Genomic DNA, 23,308 nt, shown 5'->3' on the forward strand with positions numbered 1-23,308 from the left:
CTATGGACAGTGACTGCAGCCATGAAATCAAAAGACGCTTGCTCCTTGGAAGGAAAGCTAAGACAAACCTAGACAGTGTATTAAAACGCAAAGACGTCACTGCCAACAAAAGTCTATATGGTCGAAGCTATGGCTTTTCCAGTAGTCATGGACAGATGTGAGATTTGGGTCTTAAAAAAGGCTGAGCACCAAAGAACTGATGCTTTCAAACTGTGGTGTTGGATAAGACTCTTGAGAGTCCCTTGGACAATAAAGAGATCAGACCAGTCAACCCTAAAGGAAATCAACCCTGAATATTCATTAGAAGGACTGATGCTGAAACTGAAGCTCCAATACTTTGGCCACTCATTGGAAAAGACTCTGATGTTGGGAAAGATGGAGGCAAAAGGAGAAGAGGGTGGCAGAGGATGAGAGAGTTAGATAGCATCACTGATTCAATGGACATGAATTTGAGCAAACTCCAGGAGACAGTGAAGGACAGGGAAGCCTGGCGTGCTGCAGTCCATAGGGTCGCAAAGAGTCAGACACGACTGAGCGACTGAACAACAAGGAGAAACCTTACCCACCATTGCATCCACTATTATTTCCTAAGAGAAGGTCAACTGGAGCTCTCCAAAGTAGGGATAAGCAGGCTGAGTTTTCTTCCTGAGGTGGGGTAGGGCGCTGGGGTGTTAGAAAGGACATACGAGGGGGGCTGGAGTGGTACAAAATGATCCGTCTGGAGCCCCTCTCCTCTTAGCCCCACCAAGCTCCCAGCCTCCACAGTCTATCAGGACCCGCATCTACTGATGCTTCATGGGCTCTGATGTTGATCTCTGGGGCCACCACGATTCTTGCTCAAGACTGTTTCCTGGATCTTGTCTGCTCCAAACTCACTGACCATCTTCTGGCCATATGCCCCCTGACTCCAACACAGGCTCAAGGCTGGAGACTTCCCAGGACGGACAGAGGAGACAGAGTTTCCTCAGCCTGACACCCCTGCCCTCGGACATGGGAAACGGTCACGCTTACGTGGAACTGGTATTTGGAGGGAAGAGCCTCAGGGAGCTCAGAGGGTGGAGGTGTGACAGCGAGGATGGGGGAAGTGCAGCAAGGAGGTTTGAGGAGGTGGCAACAAAAGAGATGAAAAGCTCTGAAACACCTCCTCCAGGTGAAGAGCTTTCTCTGCCTTTCATGTCGGCTCCACCAAGAAAGAGACATCTGTTTTCATCACTGCTGCTCCCCCGGTGCTTAGAGCGTGTGACATACACTGTGGGCTCAATGCGTATTCTTAGACTTTTAAATGAATGACTCCATCCTCTGGGGGACAAGGAGAGACTGTCCTTAAACAATTAGGTTTCAATTATTTATTGAGTGCTTACTATGTGCTAGGGGCTCGTGAATGAGTCACATACTAGCTGCGCCTTTATGGAGCTCAGAATCTTGTGGGGGAGACAGATATGAATCAGAGAGTCCCACAAACTCAGGTCTAATTGCTGCCAGTCATTCAGCTCAGCAGGTAAAGAATCTGTCCGCAATGCAGGAGACGCAGGAGACACGGGTTTGATCCCTGGGTCAGGAAGATCCCCTGGAGGAGGGCATGGAAACCCACTCCAGACTTCTTGTCTAGAGAATCCCCATGGTCAGAGGAGCCTGGAGGGCTGCAGTCCATGGGGTCGCAGAGTCGGACACCACTGAGCGCTAGAGAGCAGGGTTTTCTCTGGTTGCGGGGAGCGGGTGCTACTCTCCAGCTGCAGTGTGTGGGCTTCTCTTGTTACAGAGCATGGGCCGTAGGGTGTGAGGGCTTCAGTAGTTGTAGCTTGCGGGCTCTAGAGCACAGGCTCAATACTTGCGGTGAATGGGCTTAGTTGCTCTGAGGTGGGTGGGATCTTCCAGGACTAGGGATCAAACTTGTGTCTCTTGCATTGGCAGGCAGATTCTTCACCACTGAGCCACCAGGGAAGCCCCAAAGCACAGCTTTTGAGTTGGACTTTTTTTTTTTCTTTTTCAGCTGCACCGCATGGCATGTGGGATCTTAGTTTTCTGACCAGGGACTGAACGCACATCCCCTGAAGCGGAAGCACCCTGAGTCTTAACCACTGGACCAAAGGGGAGGTCCTTGAGTTGGGCTTTTGAAGGATCATTCTGGCTGCAGTGTGACAAATGGCTTGCAGGGGACCAAAGTATAGGAGCAGAAAGATCGGTAGTAAGTGGGCGACGCTGGGGCTCCACTCCCCTCCATTGGACGGAGGGGCTGGGGAGACAGGAAGAAGTGTACAGACACAGAGGCTTTCTGGAGGCAAAATCAACCAGGCTTTGTGGTGAATTGGAGTTAGGGGAAGAGAGAAAGGTGTTCGAGGACTCTACACCCCTTTCTCAGGTGAGCAAAACTGAGGCTCAGAGAAGGAAAGCTCTTTGCCCAAGATCACACAGCCAGCCTCTAAACTAGAATTTCAACTATGGCTGTCCCGCGTCTAAGCTCACATGCTTTCTCCAACACCAGATGTCTGTTCTCTCTCTACACTAACCCTTGATGGTCACAGTCAGGCTCAAGGCCTCAAGAACAAGAACATTCAATTTAACTGATCCATAGTGATGTGTGGCAGAAACCAACACAACATTGTAATTATCCTTCAGTTAAAAATAAACAAAATTTAAAAAGCATTTATAAAAAAAAAGAACACAAATTTTAATAATGCCCACATATCTCTAGCTGGAAACTCTCTCCTGTAATCTCACTGCCAATATCTAACTGCCTATTTGGGTGTCTAACAGGCAAACTCAGTGCGTCCAACACTCAACTCCTGGTCTTATCCTAAACTCGCACCACCCCCACCCCACCCTGACCTCAACAGTGTCTTCCCCATCAGTTACTGGAGCTCCAGATTCCAGCTGTTCAGCCGTCTTGCGGTCACCCCTGACTCTGTTCTTCCTCTCACTCTGCACACCCAGCCCATTGGCAAATCTGGTCAGCTCTGCCTTCAAGATACATCCAAGATATGCTTCTCACTGCCTCCTCTGATGGGGCTTCCCAGGTGGCACAGTGGTAAAGAATCGCCTGCAATGCAGGAGATGCAAGAGATGCAGGTTCGATCCCTGGGTTGGGAAGATCCCCTGGAGTAGCCAGTGGAGGCCCACTCCAGTATTCTTGCCTGGAAAATTCCATGGACAGAAGAGCCTGGTGGGCTACAATCCATGGGGTAGCAAAGAGTTGAACGCAACTGAGCACGCGTGCGCGCACACACACCCCCCTCCTGTGATGTTTATCACCGTGATTACAGTCACCATCATCACTCACCCCGATTTTTGCAGACACCTCCTCACTGGCCTCTTGCTTCCATCCTAGCCCCTTCAGTCTAGTCTCAACTCAGAAGCTGCAGCGATTGTTAAAATCTAAGTGAGAACCGGTCCCTCCACTTGCCAAGAGTCTTCCTGCGGCTCTGGCCTCATTCTCGGTAAAAGCTGGGGGAGTCCTCCCTGTGGCCCACAGGATGCTACGTGAACTGACCGCACCCGCTGTCTCGCATCACTTCCAACCCCTCTCCCCATCACTCACTGGCCCTCCCACGGCTCCTTGGACTCAGAAGGTGCGGTCTTACTTTAGGGTCTCCGCACTGCTGTTAATGCTACCTGCAACGCTCTTCCTCCGGATATTCACACGGCTTTCTTCCTCGCCTCCTTCAAACGTTTGCTCAAAAGTCCAAATTCTAACCTCTGTGGTAGCCAAATGACTGAAATCTCTGCTTAGTTCTTGCAAATTCCAGCTCTTGCTTTCTCACCAGGCATCCTGGGGTCTCCCTCAAGCTTAAATAATTTAGTCAAGCAAGGATTTGGATGGAGTCATATGCAGATTTTGGACTTTACCTGCCCTGGGCCTCCCTTCCCTCCACAGTTACCTCTATTTTCACTTTCTGACTGGTCTGCTGGCTTACAGCTCTCTCCTCTCATACCTGAAGCCAGCGAGGATGCAGCAATTACAAAAGGTTCACACCCAGAAGATGCAAACTCACACTGGGGACCTCACCCAGTTCTCCCTATCAAGGGCTAGACTCTCCTCCAGTTTATATTTGATTTTGATCAGTCTCCAATGTCTTCAAACAATGGACTGACGTTTTAATGTTTTTGGCCAGAATGTTATAATTTTTTAATGTCAGACTGTCTGACGAAGCTACTCTGACATAACCGAAAGTCAGAGGCCACTCCTTTTTTTCTTTCGTATTCCTTTTTCCCATAGGGCTTGCAGTCTTCTAAAGTAGTACATCCCGGATTTCTTTAGTCTATGCATCACGTTTCCATTCTGACACCCTCTTTAGGATGTAAGTTCTACGATGGCCTGCTTTGTTATGTGATTCAGTTCCAATTACCTAGCAGTATCAGAGTGACATGACAGACAGTCAATAAAATATATATTGAATTGGGGGACTTCCCAGGTAGTCCAGTGGATAAGACTCTGTACTCTTAATGCAGGGGGCCCAGGTTCGATCCCTGGTCACGGAACTAGATCCCACATGCCACAGTTAAGACCTGGCACAGCCTAAATAAATTTAAAAAAATGTTTCTTAAAAAATGTATTGAATCAGAGAAATGAATGGAGGGGTCTCGGATGGGGCTCTGGGGCTCTGAAAAGAAGTGAAAGGTAACTTGTAGCCCTGACGTGTGGTCCTTTGTCCTCTAGAAGGATGACTCCTACCTCCGAGCCCGAGTGCCAGCCTGAGAAGATCCAGGGCCTCCACCAGCTGACCATCGCTGTGCTGTCTGTGTCCTTTGCGGTCGGCGTGGTGGCCAACGGGCCGGTGCTCTGGATGATGGTTTTCCAAATGCCTCGCACTGTTACCACCATCTGGTTCTCCCACCTGGTCTTCACAGACTTCATGGCCTTACTGCCCTTGCCGATCACCATATATAGCTTGGTCCCTGGCCAGTGGCCCCTCACAGCTGCAGCCTGCAAGCTCTACATCACCTTCTTGGCCATCAGCTTCTTCACCAGCATCTGGTTCCTGGTCCTCATCTCCCTGGACCGTTGCATCTCCGTCGTTTACTCGGTCTGGTCCTGAAACCACCGCACCGTGCAGCGAGCAGCCTGGCTGGCTGTGTGTGTGTGTGGCTCCTGGCTCTTGTCACTTGCTCTCCAAACTTGATTTTCCAAGACGCTGAAAAACAGAAGGGATGTGAATACTGCAGCTTCAAGTTTACCACAAGGGCCAGGAATGACTCCAAGGCTGAGGAGGAGAGAGTCGCGGTGACCCTCATCCACATCCTGCTGGGCTTCTTGGCGCCCTTGGTGATCATCGGCACCTGTGCCTACCTCATCCGCACTCGGCTTCGGCAGGAAGGCTGTGCCCATGCCCGCTGGCCAAAGAGGCTGCTGCTCGTGCTGGTGAGCGCCTTTTTTGCCTTCTGGTTCCCGTTTAACACGGTGCTAGTGGCCTGACTGTGGCAAGCCAGAGATAAGTTGCAGCCCATCCTCTGGGCTACCTTCTCCATGGGTTGTTTCAACAGCTGCCTCAACCCTTTCCTGTATGTCTTCATTGGCAGAGATTTCCAAGATAAGTTTTTCCAGTCTTTACCTTCTGTCTTGGCCCGGGCATTTGGCGAGGAGGGGTTTTTCAATCAGCCTGTCCCCAAGGTGAAGCCCCCAGGGAATGATGGGAACCTTCAGATACAAGCTGGAAGCCCTCCTGCTTAGTTTTCAGCCCCTTCCCCAGGCTGACTTCTGAGACTCTGCCAAATCCTGCCTCTTCTTTCAGGAAGTCTTCCTGGCAATCTCTTATCTAAATCTCTCCAATAGGAACAAAATCTATTTCACCTTCCTTTATAGTGAGACTCTTACTTGTTTCAGGCTAATCACAAGGTTAGTCAAGGAAAAAAAGGCTTCATTCCCCAGTGTCCCTTGCAACTAGAGATGGCCCTGTGACTACTTCCTGCCAATAATAAGTGAGTGAAAGTAATCAATGTAACTTCCTTGAAGTGCCCTTAATGGAAGGTGCCTGCCCTCCATTCCTCCATTTCACCCTTTCTATTGTCTAGAATGAAAGTGTATCATTAGCTTTGCAGTGTAAAAAACATCTCCAAATCTAGAGGCTTGAAATAATAACCTTTTGTGATTTCTTTGGGTCATCACCTTGGGCAGGGCTCAGCTGAGCAGTTTTCTGTTTTGGCTGGGCTTCCTCAGACATTTGTGGTCAGCTATGGATGTGAGAAGGCAATGGCACCCCACTCCAGTACTCTTGCCTGGAAAATCCCATGGATGGAAGAGCCTGGTGCAGCCCATGGGGTCGCTAAGAGTTGGACATGACTGAGCAACTTCACTTTCACTTTTCACTTTAATGCATTGGAGAAGGAAATAGCAAGCCACTCCAGTATTCTTGCCTGGAGAATCCCAGGGATGGGGGAGCCTGGTGGGCTGCCGTCTATGGGGTATCACAGAGTCGGACATGACTGAAGCGACTTAGCAGCAGCAGCAGCAGCGTGGATGTGAGAGTTGGATCATAAAGAAGGCTGAGTGTCACAGAATTAATGCTTTCAAACTGTGGTCTAGAGAAGCCTCTTGAGAGTCCCTTGGACTGCAAGGCAATCAAACCAGTTAATCCTAAAGGAAATCAAACCAGAATATTCATTGGAAGGACTGATGCTGAAACTGAAGCTCCAATACCTTGGCCACCTGATGTGAAGAGTCGACTCATTAGAAGACCCTAATGCTGGGAAAGACTGAAGGCAGGAGAAGAAGGGGATGACAGAGGATGAGATGATTGGATGGCACCACCAACTCAATGGAGATGAGTTTGAGCAAACTCTGGGAGATAGTGAAGGACAGGGAAATCTGGTGTGCTGCAGTCCATGGGGTTGCAAAGAGCTGGACACCACTGAGTGACTGAACAACAACAAATGGGTCAGCTAAGTGAGTGTTTCTGGGAGGAGTGGCTGGCCTTCAGCTAGGATGGTGGAGTTGTTCAAGCCATGTGTTAATATTTCTCATCATCCTGCAGGCTGACTGGGTTTTTTTTTTCACATGGTGGCTGGGTAGGGTTGCAAGAGTCAGAGGGGAAGCCTAAGATCTACACTTGACACTTTGCTCAACGTGACTGGCTTCAAGTGGTAGGAAAAAAGATTCCACCTCACAATGGGAAAATCTGCAAAGTGACATTGTAAAGGAGCATAGATACAGAAGAACATGCAGAACCGGGGCCGTTTTTGCAATCTGCCATGGAATCCGTGCTGGTGAACTGTATGGAAAATGACATGTCCCCATACTGGCCCTGGAATACTTAACATCCATGCCGTGAAGAGAGAGATTTCCATTTCTAGCTCATTGAAGCAGTGGTTGTTTTGTGTGTCTGTTACAGCTGCTGAATCTATTCCTTAACTATTATGCTGCCAACCTCTGAACTTGTGTGAGCGACATAATAAATCTCCTTACTGTCAAAGCCCTTTGGAGTCAGGTTTTCTGTTACTGGAATCCAATAGCAGCCTATTGATACATATAATAAATACTCCTTTCTGGGAACAGAAATCCTAGTGGTCGGTTGCAGGGGACCATTCCCTTGCTTCTAGGTAGAGGCAAACTTTTTTTTTCACCCGAATCAAAAGCAATAATCCTATTTTTTGTAATCAGAAGCACGAGCTCTGGTTCTGTTTTGACTAGCCCTGTGAACTCCCCACTGGGAGCCTCAGTTCTCTCAACTCCGTGAAATGAGACCAAATGCTTTCCTATTTCACAGATGGGGAGAGGATGATACAATGTCTGAGCATCAGGAAGGATAGAAGCACCTTAAAAATAAGTTGGGAAATCAGTTTATCAAAAAAATAAAACTTTAAGATAATGTGGGCGCATAGTAAAAAAAAATGAGTGGCTTCCGTGGTGGTCCAGTGGTTAAGGATTCGCCTGCCAACGCAGGTGACGCAGGTTTGATCCTTGGTCCTGGAAGATCCCAGTGCCGCAGAGCAACTAATCTCGTGTGCCACAACTACTAAGCCTGTGCTCTAGAGCCTGGGAGCTGCAAATACTGAGTCCACCTGCCGCAACTACTGAAATTCTCGCACCTAGAGCCCACGCTCTGCAACAAGAGAAGCCACCGCAATGAGAAGCCTGCTCACCGCAACTAGAGAAAGCCCGCAGACAGCGATAGAGATCCAGCAGAGTCAAAAATAAATACATGAACCTTTTTTAAAAAAGATGAAGAAAATGATTCTTCCCCTCCTTCCAGATCCTATATTCCCTCTTCTTTTTGCTAGAGACTATTGTTCGTTTCTTGTGTACCCTTCCAGATATCCTAGGTAAGCCTGCATAAGCATTTTTAAACAGAGCATGTATATACGTTATCTTACATTGTAGGCGTGCATGCGTTTCATTAAAAGTGTATCTTGGAAATGCTTGGATGTAAATACAGGAGGTCTGACGTTATTTTTCAGTGCTGGTGGTAAGTGTTTCCTGGATATACTGTGACCACAGGTATTTCACCAACCCACTACTGATGAGCATTCAGGTTGCTTTGAGTATGCTTCAGTGATATCTTGGAAACTTTAAATGATTCCATGTTATCCACATTTTGAACAATACAGAAACCGGAGTGGAAGAACTGATATATTGTGAACTGAACATCCGTGCATGAGTTTGGGTGGTCTCCAGGAGCTGGTGATGGACAGGGAGGCCTGGAGCTCTGCAATTCATGGGGTCGCAAAGAGTCGGACATGACTGAGCGACTGAACTGAACTCAACATCCATGCAATGTTGCATTATGGAGTGGAGCACCGTCAGCAACCCCAGCATCCCTCTTCCTTTCCCTCCCAACCACTCCTCCATGTCCTTCAGAGATAACCTGTATCCTAACTTTTAAAATAAATCTTAAAAAAAAAATTTTTTTTTTTTGGCCGCACTATGCAACCTGTGGGATCTTAGTTCCCTGACTGGGGCCTTAACCTATGCCCCCTGCCTTGGAAGCTTGGAGTCTTAGCCACTGGACCACCAATGCATGCATGCTAAATTGCTTCAGTCGTGTCCAACTATGTGAGACCCCATGGACTGCAGCCCGCCAGGCTCCTGTCCACGGGATTCTCCAGGGAAGAACACTGAAGTAGGTTGCTATGCCCTCCTCCAGGGGACCTTTCTGACCCAGGGATCAAACCCACATCTCTTCTGTCTCCTGCATTGGCAGGTGGATTCTTTACCACTAGTGCCACCTGGGAAGTCCCTAAATCTTTTCTCTCTCTTTCTCTTTTTTTTTTTGACTTGCCTTTTTCCTCTGAAATTTTTCATTTGAAATGGCTCAAATCTACCATTACAAGAATAATACAGTATAACTTACAACTAAATTTATCAAACGTTAATATTTGCCCACATCCATATATTTTCTCTTCCACTCTCTTTCCCTCTCCCCACTACTTTCTCATCTGTGTATCTCTCTATTGCTTCTATTTCTGTCTTTCTCTGTCAGTGTCTCCTCTCTCTCTACTTCTCTATGTATCTTTCTCTTTAAACATATACCCATCTGTCTATCTAACCTCTCCACACACACACTTACGCACTGAGACATATCCGCCCTGATGAACAGACCCGCAGGGAGATGTGAAGTCTGGGAGGCCAAGGGAAGAAGCCCACAGCACAGCTGCTCTCTCTTGATGGACTCAGCGGTCAGAGGCACCTCTAGAATATTTTGAACCTTTCGAAAGTAGGTGCAGACATCATGCTATTTTATCTGCACATTCTGTAATCTGAGTCTCCTAAGGATATCCATAATATCATCACCACCCTATTATCTGATTAACAATCCATATTCAGACTTCCCCGGTCATACAGTGGATAGGAATCTGCCTGCCAATGCAGGGGACACAGGTTCGATTCCCAGTCTGGGAAAATTCCACATATGCTGAGGAGCACCTAGGCCCATGAGCCAGAACTACTGAGCCGATGTGCAAAAACTACTGAAGCCCATGCGTCTAGAGCCTGTGCTCCACAACTGAAGAAGTCACTGCAAGAAGCCTGCACATTGCAAGGAAGAGTAGCTCCGTTCACTGCAACTACAGAAAGTCCATGTGCAGCAAAAAAAAAAAAAAAATAAATAAATAAATGAAAGCAATCCACATTTGAAATTTCCTAGCTGTCTCAATAACGAACTTTATAGCCTTAAAACAAATCAGAGTCCTGCAAAGATATTCTCCGCTTTCCTCAAGAATAGACTGAGTCAGAAACTTAGCACAGGTTGATTGCCAAAAGCAGAAACAATACAGGCCACACCCACAATTAGAAATTAATAACAAGGAATTACCACAAGCACTCAAATGTTTCGCACATTTCAAAACACCCTCTAAATAACTCTTGGGCTAATAGGAAGAATAAAACTGGAGTGTCGTTTATTTAGAAATGAGCATGTGTGTGTGTGCTGAATTGTATCTGAGTCTTTGTGACCCTTTAGACTGTCACCTGCTTTGCAGGTGGATTCTTTACCTGCTGAGCCATCCAGGAAGCCCTTAGAAGTGAGCACATAACACTGCAAAACTTGTGAAGTGGGCCCAAAGTTGAACTCTGAGGAAAAGCTATAGCTGCAAATGAGAATTAGGAAAAAAATTAGAAATGAAATGAACAAAACAAGTCAACAGGCTAGAAAAAGAGCAATAAAGCAAATGCACTATAATTTTTTTAAACAAATTTTATTTTTCATAGGAGGAATCATTATTATTAATTTGCCATGTGGCGTGAGGGATCTTAGTTGCTTGACCAGGGATTGAACCTGTGCCCCCTGCATTGGGAGGGAGGAATCTTAGCAGCTGAACCACCAGGAAAGTCCCTGAATGCACTAACATTTGAAAGAAAGCATGGATAGATATTAATGCAGAAATTAACAAAAAAAGAAAAGAAGTGGATAATATAAAGGTGGCACTAGCGGTAAAGAACCCACCTGCCAATGGAGGAGATATTAAGAGAAGCCGGTTTGATTCCTGGGTGGAAGATCCCCTGGAGGAGGGCATGGCAACCCAGTCCAGTATTCTTGCCTGGAGAATCCCATGGACAGAGGAGCCTGTCGGGCTGCAGTCCCTGGGGTTGCTAAAAGTCAGACACGACTGAAGTGACTTAGCACACATGCATAAAGAAGTTTTGCATGCAAAGAGCTGACTCATTGGAAAAGACCCTGATGCTGCGAAAGATTGAAGGCAGGAGAAGGGGATGACAGAGGATGAGATGGTTGGATGGCATCACTGACTCGATGGACATGAGTTTGAGCAAGCTCTGGGAGTTGGTGATGGACAGGGAAGCCTGGCGTGCTGCAGTCCATGGGGTCGCAAAGAGTTGGACACAATTGAGCGACTGAAGTGAACTGAACTGATAAAGAAATTGGTTCTTTCTCTCTCTCCTACAATAGCATCCTGTTACATGCCTACCTGTGTAGGTTGGTGAACACTCCATGAAGGCAGGGTGGCATGAGTGAAGCCACTCAGTTGTGTACGACTCTTTGCGACCCCATGGACTGTAGCCCACCAGGCTCCTCTATACATGGAATTTTCTAGGCAAGAGTACTGGAGTGGGTTGCCATTTCCTTCTCCAAGGGATCTTCCCAACCCAGGGATCGAACCTGGGTCTCCAACATCGCAGTCAGACGCTTTACCGTCTGAGCCACCAGGGGCGGGCCGCTTGTAGCTGGGTGACACCGTCAAGATGCTTTAATTCCCTACGCCTCAGTTTCTGTCTACGTGAAATGGGAACAGAACAGCACCGCCCTCAAAGAGTCACTGCGTTGATTAGGCGCGTTACTGTGGGTAAGGCACTCAGTTCCGTGCCTGGCACCGCGGGGGTGTGACGTATTTGGTATCATTAATCTTGTCATCTGTTGTTAGAATAGATCTTTCCTCGGGGACGGGCAGGGTCAGAGGGCGTGTTAGATGTTGCTAGCAAGACTCCTCCACCGGGAGCTGGGAAAGGCGGTTTCCTGGAGCTTGCCAACGCAACCGCGAAGTCAGCCTCTTTGATCTCCGCCTTCGCAGAGGAGAATAGTGGGATCCGGGCGAGGTTTTTAATTTGCATTGATTTCCTAATGAAATCGGTTAAGCAGTCTTCCGAGGAGACTCTGTGGTTTTCACAGCAGCTGCAGGACTCTCCTGGGGAGATTGTTGTCTTTGATCAGCAGAGCCCATCGTGGTGGGCGAGGTGGGTTTTGGGGGCGAGGCCTGGCTTGGGAATCGGCATTTCCTTGTTCAGCCTCCGTGAAGAGGGGTAGAGGGAAGTGGAGGATGCCCCAAGCCTCGGATTCTCACTCTGTCAAACAGGGACTGAAATCCTGCTAAAAAGATTTCTATGAGGATCCAAGAGGGCGATTCACCCCTTGATTCATCCCATAAGTACGAGCTCACAGGTGTTGAGCGTGTCCTGGACACCAGGTCCTAGTGCAGAGCTTTACAAACAAGAGAATTCCAGCGACTTGATCCTATGAGGGCGATCGGACGATTATGCCCCCTTGATGAGGAAACGAAGCTCAGAGAAGTAAAGTAACCTATCAGAGGTCACAAAGCAAGTAAATGATACTCAAGACTTGAGCGGTCTGACTCCACTAGTCCGCCCGCTTATGTTTATTGAATGCCTGTCAGATGAAGGGCGTGGTTCTAGGCACTAAAAATAAAAGGTGAAGAAGAGGGACTTCCCTGGTCATCCGGGGTTAAGACTCTGTGCCCCCAGTGCAGGGGGCCTGGGTTTGATCCCTGGTTGGGGAACTAGATCCCACGCGCAACAACTAAGAAGACCCTGTGCCTGCGAGTGTGCTAAGTTGCTTCAGTCGTGTCTGACTCTCTGCGACCCTATAGACTGTAGCCGGCCAGGTTCCTCTGTCCATGGGATTCTCCAGGCAAGAATACTGGAGTGGGTTGGCACACCTTCCTCCAGGGGATCTTCCTCACCCAGGGATCAAACCCACAAATCTTACGTGTCCTGCATTGGCAGGCCAGTTCTTAACCACTAGCGCCACCTGGGAAGCCCAAGACCCTGTACAGCCAAATCAATAAATGTTCTTATTTTTTTCTTCCTGAATTGTGAAGGCACAGACATTCCTGTGGGGGAGGGGGGGCGGGGCTGACATTCAAGAGGGAGGGGCCAACATTCCAGGGGAGGGGCTATGGTTCCACCCTTGAGAACCCACAGCCTCCACCTCCACCCCATGCTGCCACACTCTGTTCCCACAAAGTACCGACCGAGCACATAGTAGGTATAAATCTCTGCCATTCCCGGGGATTCGGGTATGCCTGCCAAGGCCGTAGCCTCTGCCCTCACGCAGCTCCCAGCCTAGGAAAGACAAGCCTGAATAGTAGGATTGCACAGAAAGAGACTTACCCCCCAGTCAGGAGGGAGGCAGTTACGGCATGCTTTTAATCAGTACCTCTGTGTCTCTCAACACCCAGAGATGGGAGGCGGTGCCCCCGATCTGGCCTGGTTTGAGACATTCCCAGCCGTGGGAGACAGACAGACTGTCATCACATGTCAGAAAATAGGTGTCAGGAGACTGCTCACCCCCTTGACACCTGAAACCTTCCCTCCGCGGCTGTCGAGTCATAGGTTCTGTTCCTGCTGACTGAGCACCCGAATCCTTTCCAGTCCTCGTGCAGCCTGACTGGGGTAGAGACTTCCTCGCCCGAGGTCTCAGCCGGGGTCAGGATGTCAAGGATTGGGTTCAAACTCAGCACCGTGGGCGACATGGTGAGCCGTGCTGTGGGTCTCAGGGCGCCCATTCTTGTTCGTGTGGAATAAAGTGAAGGCACGACAATGTGACAGTCTTATACCCTTGGTCTGTTTCATTGTTTCTGTGTCCTCCGTGGGCTTCCCAGGTGGCGCTAGTGGTAAAGAACCTGACTTCCAACGCAAGAGACATAAGAGATTCGAGTTCGATCCCTGGGTCGGGAAGATCCCCTGGAGGAGGGCATGGCAACCCACTCCAGTATTCTTGCCTGGAGACTCCCCATGGACAGAGGAGCCTGAGGGGGCGGGGCTACAGTCCATGGGGTCGCATGGAGTCGGACACGACTGAGCTACTGAGCAGCAGCAGCAGCAGGGTCCCCCAGGCCTGGACGTGGTCTATGGGTGTGCTGTCCCTCCCCACCACCTCAGACTCACGCTGACCCAGACCTGGGCTTTGTTTTTTGCTTTTTTTTGTTGTTGTGTTAGTTGCTCAGTCGTGTCAGACTCTTTGCAACCCCAGGGACTATAGCCCACCAGGCTCCTCTGTCCATGGGATTCCTCCAGCAAGAATACTGAAGTGGGTTACCATTTCCTTCTCCAGGGGATCTTTCCCACCCAGGGATTGAGCCTGCATCTCCTGCCCTGGCAGGTGGATTCTTTCCACTGAGCCACCAGGGAAGCCCTAGACCTGGGTTTATAGAATGTTAAAGGATTCAGTCACTTGAAAATGGGGACCCACTCCTCTCATATGCTTCCCCTGTGGTGGGTGATGCTGGGGACCCTGGAGGAGTCAGGCCAGGGCCCTTGGTCTCAGAGAGACTGACTTACCACAGAGATGGACACAGGCAGTGAGGACCACAGTGGTCATGGCTGTGACAGAGCAGGTACCATGGGTGCAGTGCCCAGAGCTTAGGGTGATGCCGTGGACAGGGAAACCGAGGGATCTGATGGGCGACGGTGGGAGAAGAGCAGGCTGAAGGGATGGGACTTTGTCCAGGGGCACTGGGGAGCCACAGAGGATGAGCAGGGGAGGGGTGAGGCCAGCCCTGGGTGTAGAAAGACCCATCTGGGGTCCTGTGAGCATGGACACTAACTGGGAGAAGGTCTGGGGATGGAGGAGGAGGCCTGAGCAGGGACTGGCTGGTGGGGATGGGGGCGGGGCAGGACAGACAGGGCAGGAGGGGGGAAGAGAGGGAGAAGCTGGCAGTGGGCTCTAATCCAAGACCCCCTCCTCCTCCCTCCTCTCACCCTCGCCTCCCAGTCTTGGGTGCTTTGAAGCCCACAGAAGCCACAGGATGAAGCCTGGCAGAGTAGGTACCCCACTTCCCTACCCACTCTCCCTGGTTCCTGCTTCTTCTTTCCCCACAGCCAGCCCCACCCCTCCCACCACAGCCTGGCCACCCTCTCCAGGCCTCCCCTTTGGCCATTTGGGGGTCCAGATGCCCCTCTCCCTGAGGTCTGTCCCCAACTTCCTACCCCCTCTTACTCAGCGATTGTGTGGCCCTCAGCAAGGCTCCAGTGGCTGGTCTACAAAAGGAGGGTATTATTTTCCTATGGCCAGTGTAACAAATTCCTACAAACTTAGTGGCTTAAAACAGCATCCATCTATCTCATGATTCCGGAGGCCAGGGGTCCGAGATGGGTGTCACCAGGCCCTGGAGGACAATCTACTTTCTCTCTTTCCCAGCTCCTGGAGCTGCCCTCATTTCATGGCTCATAGCTCTTTCCTGCGTCTTCAAAGCCTGCAGGTAGCATCTTCATTTATTATTAATTTTTTAAAAATTATTTTTGACTGTGCTGGGTCTTGGTTGCTGCACAGGCTTATCTCTAGTTGCCGTGCACAGGCTTCTCACTGCGGTGTCTTCTCTTGTTGTGGAGTACAGGCTCTAGAGCACCCGGGCTTCAGTAGCTGCGGTGCGTGGGCTCAGTAATTGCAGCTCCTGAGCTCTCGAGTACAGGCTCAGTAGTTGTGATGTTTGCTCCGGGGCATGTGGGATCTTCCCAGACCAGAGATCAAACCCATGTCCCCTGCATTAGCAGGCAGATTCTTTAGCACTGAGTCACCAGGGAAGCCCATTATTAATTTTTTTGTTGTTGTTTTTAGCTGCACCATGCAGCTTACAGGATCTTAGTTCCCTGACTAGGGATCGAACCTGCGTCTCCTGCATCAGAAGGTAGATTCTTAACCACAGGACCTCCAGGCAAGTCCCTGTGATGTGCTTATTAATCACTACCCAATTGTCTATGGACCTTTCTCCTTCAACGAGAAAACTGGAGCTCAGGGATGAGGTATGTGGTCATATGAGGAGGCGGGTATCTCTGGACTCCTGGTATAGTGCTCACTCAGCCTGCTCTGGGCCCTTGAAGCTTCAGCCACCTCCTTAGTGGAGGACCAGCCTGAGGTGTTGCATGTCTTCCCCATCATTGGGTTCTAGCCTCTTTTTCCTTCTGGTTGGTCTCCAGACCCTGAGCTGCACCTGCAAATACACCCTAAGGCCTCCTGTGAGGGTGGTCCTGAGCTGGGGGGAACTGGGGACATAGATATGAACTGGCCTTCTGGGAGCCTATTTTTCTAGGGCACAGACAGTTCCAGTCTGGAGGGATTAAGGGGATTAGAGGGAAGAAGAGGGACTGTAGGAGGACTGTGCCTGGAAAAGTCATGGAGAACATCCTGGAGGAGGAAGCATTTGCACTGGGAATTGATGTGTGAATAGGAGTTTGCCAAGTAAAGAGGGGAATACATTCATTCACTCACTCATTCATTTTACAAACATGTCCTGGGGCATTGTGTGGGTTGGTTGTTCAAGGATGATTCATGCATTTATTCACTCAGTCTAACTTTGTTTAGGGAAAATAACACAATGGTTAAGACAGATTTCAGATCCTGGAGTCAGTCAACCTGGATTCCTTTCTCAGTTGTTCATTGACTGAATGGCTCAGTTATTTGAGTTTGCCTCAGCTTCCCCCCTTGATAAAATGACGACAGCAATAGTACGGTCCTCACAGAGTTCTTGGAAGAGTAAATTAAAATGGGACTTCCCTGGTGGTCCAGTGGTTAAGAATCTGCCTGGCAATGCAGGGGACGTGGGTTCAATCCCCCGTCGGGGAACTAGGATCCCACGTACCCAGGGGGAACTAAGCCCAAGAGCCACAATTAGAGAGTCCAAAATGAAAGATCCTGAATGCCTCAACTAAGACTCAATGCAGCCAAATAAACTGATTTTAAAAAGCTTTTTTAAAAATAAAGCATACTCTAAAAAAATAGACTATTTTAAAAAAGAGAGACTAAATTAAAATGAGGCCTGTGAAGCCACACTGCCCCCTACGTAGTTGACACTTTGTTCCTGCCTTGGCTTAGCTTGAACCTCTCAGAGACTTCACAGTGAAGTCTGATACCTGGTTTAGTCTGGTGTGGTGTGCAGTAGTAGGGAAGGGTTTCTAAGGGAGGGTGGCACTCAGTTGGGTTCCGAAGCTTGAGTAGGAGTTTGTGCATGGGACCAATAGGGTAAAGTGGTCCAGAATGAGGAAATGGCAAGGAGAAAGCCTGGATGGGTGCATGAAATCACACGGCTTGTTCTAGGAACTCCGAGCAGAAGGAAGGACCTGGTGAGCCTGGCGACTGGTGATGGAGGTGGAGCCTCGGCAGATTAGGGCTGCAAAGGCCAGGCTGAGGAGCTCAGATCTCATCCTGGGGACGATGGGAAGGCAGTGCCCAGGCACACAAGCTGATCTTCTGTTCACAGATGGGGAAACTGAGACGCATGCTCAGACCTGCATGGTGGCCCCTCCCATTTCCAGCCCTCTGATTTCTATCCATTTGTGAGCTGTCCCATCCTGGCTCCTCTGGGAGAGACCAGGCCTGGGGCTGCTGCTCAGATACCCTGGGAGACCCCTGCCTCCCAACTGCTGGTGAGCTCAGGACGATGAAACAGAGTCGGCAGACGGAGACCGCGAACAGAGCAGGACCCCCGAGAGTTAACATCCAGACTCGGAGGTTGCACAGATGTGAGTGCACATCCAGGCTCTGCTTTGTCTGCTTTGATTTTGAGCAAATGAATTCCCCTGCCCCAAGCCTCAGTTTCCCCATCTGGAAAATGGGGCTGTTAAGAGTACAGCCACCCTGTGGGGCTTGGCACAGCCAGGGTCCTGCAGTACTGGAAGGATACGGGTCTCCTGAGAGGATGGACCAGGACAGCAGGGCGAAGCGCACGAGACTGGAGCGAGGCGCTAGTTCTGGGAGTGGTTGGATGCGACGATGCATTGAGGACAGGAAAAGGGCTGCAGAGGAGGGTGGGCCAGGGGACCACCCTGGGGTCTCCACTCTAGGATGAGGGGCGGGGACTTTGGCCAGGGGTCCGGGGGAGCCAGGAGAGGTCTCTCAGCAGGGGAGGAGGGGCAGGCTCGCTCTGGACTGGATGGGATGGTTGGAGGCAGGGAGGCCTGGGAAGAGGCTGGGCTGAGCATCCAGCCAGGTGAGTTGGAAGCCTGCACTGGCCCGGGATGGTGGGGTCGGATCAGAGGGGACAGGGCAGAGTCAGGGTGAGACTGTGGGGAGAGGGGAAGGGAGGGAGAGAGGACCGTGCCTGGGGCGTGGATGGACGGTGGGGCCGTCCCTGAGATGGGGAAGTCGGTGGGGGGGCTGGGTGTGGAGCTTGCTGACGTGGAGGCCTGTCGGTCCCCATAGCATCATCCCGCCCCTGGGGGACCCTTTGGAGACTCGGCCGCCGTCATCCCCTGGAGCCCCTAGCCCACCGGAGGCCGCCCTCTTCCTCCTCTACTCCCCGGCCGCCGCCCTCACCTCGTGCTTCCTGGAGGCGGCCAGCCCCAGCCCGGTGGTCCAAGCCGCAGGGCCCTCCTGCCTCCGCCCCCATCAGCTGCCTGGTTCGGCCGCCTTCACCGTCCTCCCGCCCCTGACCCTCACCAGGACGCGCTCTGGCTGGCCCCTGGGTGGCATCTTCCACCACCTGGACCCCGGCCTGGCCTTCCTGACCCTCTACAGTGGTGGCCAGGGACTGCTACTCCCCGATGCCCCAGCACGCCTGGGCGCAGAGCCATCGCACAGCCGGAAGGGCGGTTTTCTGGGCTGGGGCGTTCTGCTTCCTTCTTCCGGTCCTGGGCACGCCGGCTCTACGAACTCTGGGGATGCCAGGTGAGCCGGGCCGACCTTCTAACAGGACGCCTGCTGGGGAACCTTGTCAGCCAGCCTCATCCTCTGGCCTGGCACTGAAGCAGTTTGTGTTTGGACTGGAAGGGAAATCCCTGGAGGGGTTGGGGACTTTTATGGGGACAGAGTGGGGGGGGTCTCCCATCTTATAAAATTCTGGAGTATGTGAGATGCTGAGAAAGATAGAGGTTTAGAGAGGAGCACAGAGACCTAGAGAGAGGGGGACAGGGATGCAGAGAGAAATCAGGTCAAGGTGGGAAGAGATGCCGGGAGGGAGAAGGGGGCGCTGACACAGATGTGACAGCGTCACACGCACGGGCGACAGACGGGACCACGGCAGGGAGAGAAGGTGAGAGACGGGTCAGGCTGTTGGGAGGGACCAAGCGGGAGACAGGACAGCAGACGACCTGGGAGGAGGTGGAAATAGAACTCATCTAGAAGGGAAGGCGAGGAGAATGAGTGGAGAGAGACAGGTGGACAGGGGAAGACAGACAGACAGACAGACAGACATGGGCCTGGATCTAAAGACAAAACCAACCATTCCCTGGTGGTTCAGATGGTAAATAATCTGCCTGCCATGCAGGAGACCCGTGTTCGATCCCTGGGTCGGGAAGATTCCCCTGGAGAAGGGAAATGGCAACCCACTCCAGTATTCTTGCCTGGAGAATCTCATGGACAGAGGAGCCTGGCAGGCTGTGGTCCATGCTAGGGCTTCCCAGGTGGCTCCTTGTTATTGCCAGGACTCAGCAATGCAATACTGGGCTATAGGACTTTCGGAGCTAAAACCATGTAAGGCTCATGCCCACTGGGATGTTCTGGTCCCCATAGGTAGGACTGAGCAACACAGGACAGCTCTGGGCCACCGGATTTTCTGGGCCCCTGGGACACATGTTATTATTCACCTTCTCTCACTGCCTTTTGAAACACGCATGCACCTCCTAAGCATCTCTCCAGTGGCCCAGCCTCTGGGGAAGGATGTCATTGGTCATCTTTGGTTTTCAAACTCCCTAGTTTCCAATCTAAAGGTTATTTTTTGCTCCACATTCTGAAGAAACCTGCTAAGCTCCAATGAGGAAAACCTCTCTCTTCTGTCTTTGGAAAACACATTGCTGGGATGCCTCTCTTGACCCTGGTCTGCCCATTAGCATCTCTGGGGGGAGCTTTTAAAATCTGAATCAATGCCTGGGCCCCACCGCCAGGTGTTGTGGTTTAAGTGGTCCAGAATAGAGCTGGGCTCTGGGAGTTTCAAAAGCTCCCCAGTGAGTCCCAGGGCTGCGTGTGGGCTGAACCCCATCCATCTCCAAGTACCTGTGGTTGTGAAAATGCAACCTCGATAGCTCCCAGGGGACTGAGAAAACCCAGCCCTCAATGGCTGAAAACCCTGGAGGTGGGAGTGGAGGGGGGAGGACACAAAGATCAATTTCTTTGTCAATATTTGCTTCACAAACACTGATAGCCAAGACCCATGCTGGGGGTGGAAGAGGAGTCAGATCTTATTCTGCAGCCCCACCCTCAGGCTCCCAGTCACTGCAGAGAAGGGTGAGGAATGGGGAAGGTGTGAGGGGTAGGGAGCCTGATTCTGATCAGGAGGGGTTTTAGGAAGGCTTTCAGGTGGAACTGACACAAAATAGAGGTGGATGCTCCAGGCTGGGAGCACAGCATGTGCAATGGCCCTGGGGTGTGTTTTTCTTTTTTTTTTTTTTAAACCATCTCAGTTACTTACGGAATTTGCCTCCCAATGCAGGAGACACACTCGAGGAGACCTGGATTCGATCCTTGGTGCGGGAAGATCCCCTTGAGAAGGAAATGGCAACCCACTCCAGTGATCTTGCCTGAAAAATCCCATGGACGGAGAAGCCTGGAAGGCTGCAGTCCATGGAGTCACAAAAGAGTCAGACATGACTTAGCAGCTGGGCAAGGGTGTGCTACAGAGGGGGCGTGGGAAGTGGGTGAGACTTTAAAAAGAAAGCCTGGAGGGCTGTCAGGTTAGATACACCTTGCTGCGATGCCAGTCTCCTGGGCTGGGACAGCTATCCCCGGGGGAGGGACTGTGCGCAGGGAGGGACAGGTCAGCTCTGCTTGTAGAAGGACCGCTGGGAGGACTGGAGGAGCGAGATGGGGGGCGGGGCGAAGGTCCAGGGAGAGAGGAAGCCTCAAGGAAGGCTTCCCCTCCCAGGTCACAGAATTCCGGTTTTGCAGAAATCAACTAACTTCCCTACTAGAACCAGGGGGACCAAGTTCTGGCTGGGAACATGGTCCAACACCGCCCTCGTGTGGTCATTTTGCAAACAAGGTCTCCTGTAAGTGCTGTGTGCTGAGTCTCTTCTGTTGTGTTCGACTCTTTGGGACCCTATAGACTGTAGCCCGCCAGGCTCCTCTGGCTATGGGATTCTCCAGGCAAGATTACTGGAGTGGGTTGCCATGCCCTCCTCCAGGGGATCTTCCCGACCCAGGGATCGAACCCATGTCCTCTTAAGTCTCCTGCACTGGCAGGCGGGTTCTTTACCACTAGCGCCACATGGGAAGCCAGCCCCTCTATAAGTAAGACTACCTTTTAAATCAGGACACTTTCAAGAATTAAAGAAAGGGGCTTCCCTGATGGCTCAGTGGTAAAGAATCCGCTTGCCAGTGCAGGAGATGTGGGTTCAATTCCCAGTCCTGGAAGATCCCACATGCTGCAGAGCAACTAAACCTGTGCACCCAACTATTAGTTGCCCACATGCTGCAACTATGGAAGCCTATGAGCCCTAGAGCCTGTGCTCTGCAACAAGAGAAGCCGCAGCAACGAGAAGCCTGCACACCACAACTAGAGAGGAGCCCCTGATCACTGCAACTAAAGAAAAGCCCTCAAAGCAATGAAGACCCAGCACAGCTAAAAATAAATAAATAAAAAAGAAGAAATAAAGAGGATACGATTCCCAATTATACTGGAATAACTGGCCCAAAGTCTTTGCATTCTGCAAGCCAAAATTACAGTAAGACTATAAATCAATTCCCAATTAGAATTTGCTAGGCCTTCCCTGGGAAACCCAGGATGTTCAGTCACTCTGCTCAGAAGTCTCCTTTTCAAATCTTGAACTGAAATGAAATGTTTATCTGATGAAAAAAATAAATAAAGGTCAACTAAAGGCTAGCGTGTCACCCAGGGCATTCCACCTAATGGGGATGGAGACAGGGAGCGGGGAGGAGGCAGTTAGTGAGGGAGGGGGTAACTGACTATGTGTTTGGAGGTCTGGATACTTTTATAGTAAGGGGCATTTACAGTGGGCATTGAAGGCTGAATAGGAGTTTGCTAAGAGAAAGATGTGCTGATACAATGTGACAGTGAAGATGACCACTACAGACCCTCGTAGCTTGCAAATTCCATTCACGTCTTTCATGTCAGGTTGTCCTTGCTACGGCCTTTTGGAGTCCAAGGAGAAAACCAAGGCTCAGAGAGAAGAAATAAATCTGAAGTACACAGCAGTCTGTGTTGGTACCAGGTGGGGAATTAGCCCTGTTATTTCTCCTCTCTGTGCTCTTGCACACAAGTTGGAATGTCTTTTCCCCTTCTAAACTCTGACAGACTCCTACTCATCCTTCAAAACTCAGCTCCATGACTGGACCCTAGCCTCAAATCTGAGAGTCTATCTTGCTAGTCCCCAACTTCCCCAGACCCAGGAGTCCAGGCTTCCTCTCTCTGACCCAGAAGCCTGGACCTCAGACAGAGCTGGCTGGAGGCGATGTGCCTGCTGGCCTGGTGAGGTGGAGCAGGGTGTGCTGACTCAGTCACATTTATTTGGTCTCAGAGGCCAGAGTCATGGTCGGGACAGAGGCAGGACTCTTGGGTTAGGTGGTGCTCTATCTTCTCATTGCTGAGCCTACAAGAGGAAAAGAGACAGAGAAATCTACAGAAACAGAGGAAGGGAAGAGAGACCAAGATGGTAACACAGAGGCGGAAGAGACCGAGATCTAGCCTGCCACCTCCACCCCCTTCCCACTCACCTTGTTGAAGAAGTAGATGGAAGCAAGGATGGTGAATACGGCCATGGCCAGGGTCACATTCTGGGTGGAGGGGTCAGAGGTCAGGACCCATCCCTTCCCTTCACCCCCACCCCTGCCCTGGGGCACCACCCTCCCGCCCACTGGGCCCCTCCTCACTTCCTGAAAGTTCATGGCCATGATTTCCAGACTCTGGGTTGCTTGGCCTCCTTCTCCCTTTCCTGAGCCTCTGAGCCAGACAGAGAAGACCAGCGGGCGGAACCCTGAGGGGAGACCAGAATGGTGGCCATGGTGACCGGAGAAGGGCATTCTGGGTAGAAGGGACCTAGCACCGGAGGCTTTGGGGTAGACGGGCGCTTGGATACAGGGAGCATCTGAACTCTGAGACGGGAATATTTGAGATGGGAGAAGCCAGACCTACGACCCCAGAGGGCGCTGGGGAGCCACGGGAGGGCCATAAGCAGAGGAGGAACAGGATCAGCTCTAAGTGGCAGAAACATCCTGGAGGAGGAGCAGGAGCAGGAGCAGGAGGA

The 23,308-nt window shown here is 50.9% G+C and overlaps 2 protein-coding genes and 1 non-coding gene across 3 annotated transcripts; 2 read left to right on the forward strand and 1 right to left on the reverse strand.

Moving 5' to 3' along the window:
- The first annotated feature begins 4,403 nt into the window (after window positions 1-4,403).
- TRNAK-CUU lies at window positions 4,404-4,476 on the forward strand. Its single transcript has one exon. It is a non-coding gene; the product is annotated as a tRNA-Lys (tRNA).
- Window positions 4,477-4,658: 182 nt separating this feature from the next.
- Window positions 4,659-6,263, forward strand: GPR32 (G protein-coupled receptor 32). Its single transcript, XM_006080998.3, is given in 3 exon segments — window positions 4,659-5,069; window positions 5,072-5,587; window positions 5,590-6,263. Coding segments are annotated over 3 exon segments (963 nt in total). The 3' UTR covers window positions 5,626-6,263.
- Window positions 6,264-22,449: 16,186 nt separating this feature from the next.
- Window positions 22,450-23,061, reverse strand: LOC102407995 (uncharacterized). The gene is made up of 3 exons (NM_001384860.1): window positions 22,935-23,061; window positions 22,779-22,838; window positions 22,450-22,654 (listed from the first exon to the last, which is right to left on the reverse strand). The coding sequence occupies exons 1-3, from the start codon at window positions 22,947-22,949 to the stop codon at window positions 22,643-22,645; spliced, it is 87 nt and encodes a 28-aa protein (NP_001371789.1). The 5' UTR covers window positions 22,950-23,061; the 3' UTR covers window positions 22,450-22,642.
- Window positions 23,062-23,308: the final 247 nt, after the last annotated feature.

The sequence above is a fragment of the Bubalus bubalis genome, chromosome 18 (assembly GCF_019923935.1).
Source record: "Bubalus bubalis isolate 160015118507 breed Murrah chromosome 18, NDDB_SH_1, whole genome shotgun sequence".
NCBI lineage: Eukaryota > Metazoa > Chordata > Mammalia > Artiodactyla > Bovidae > Bubalus > Bubalus bubalis.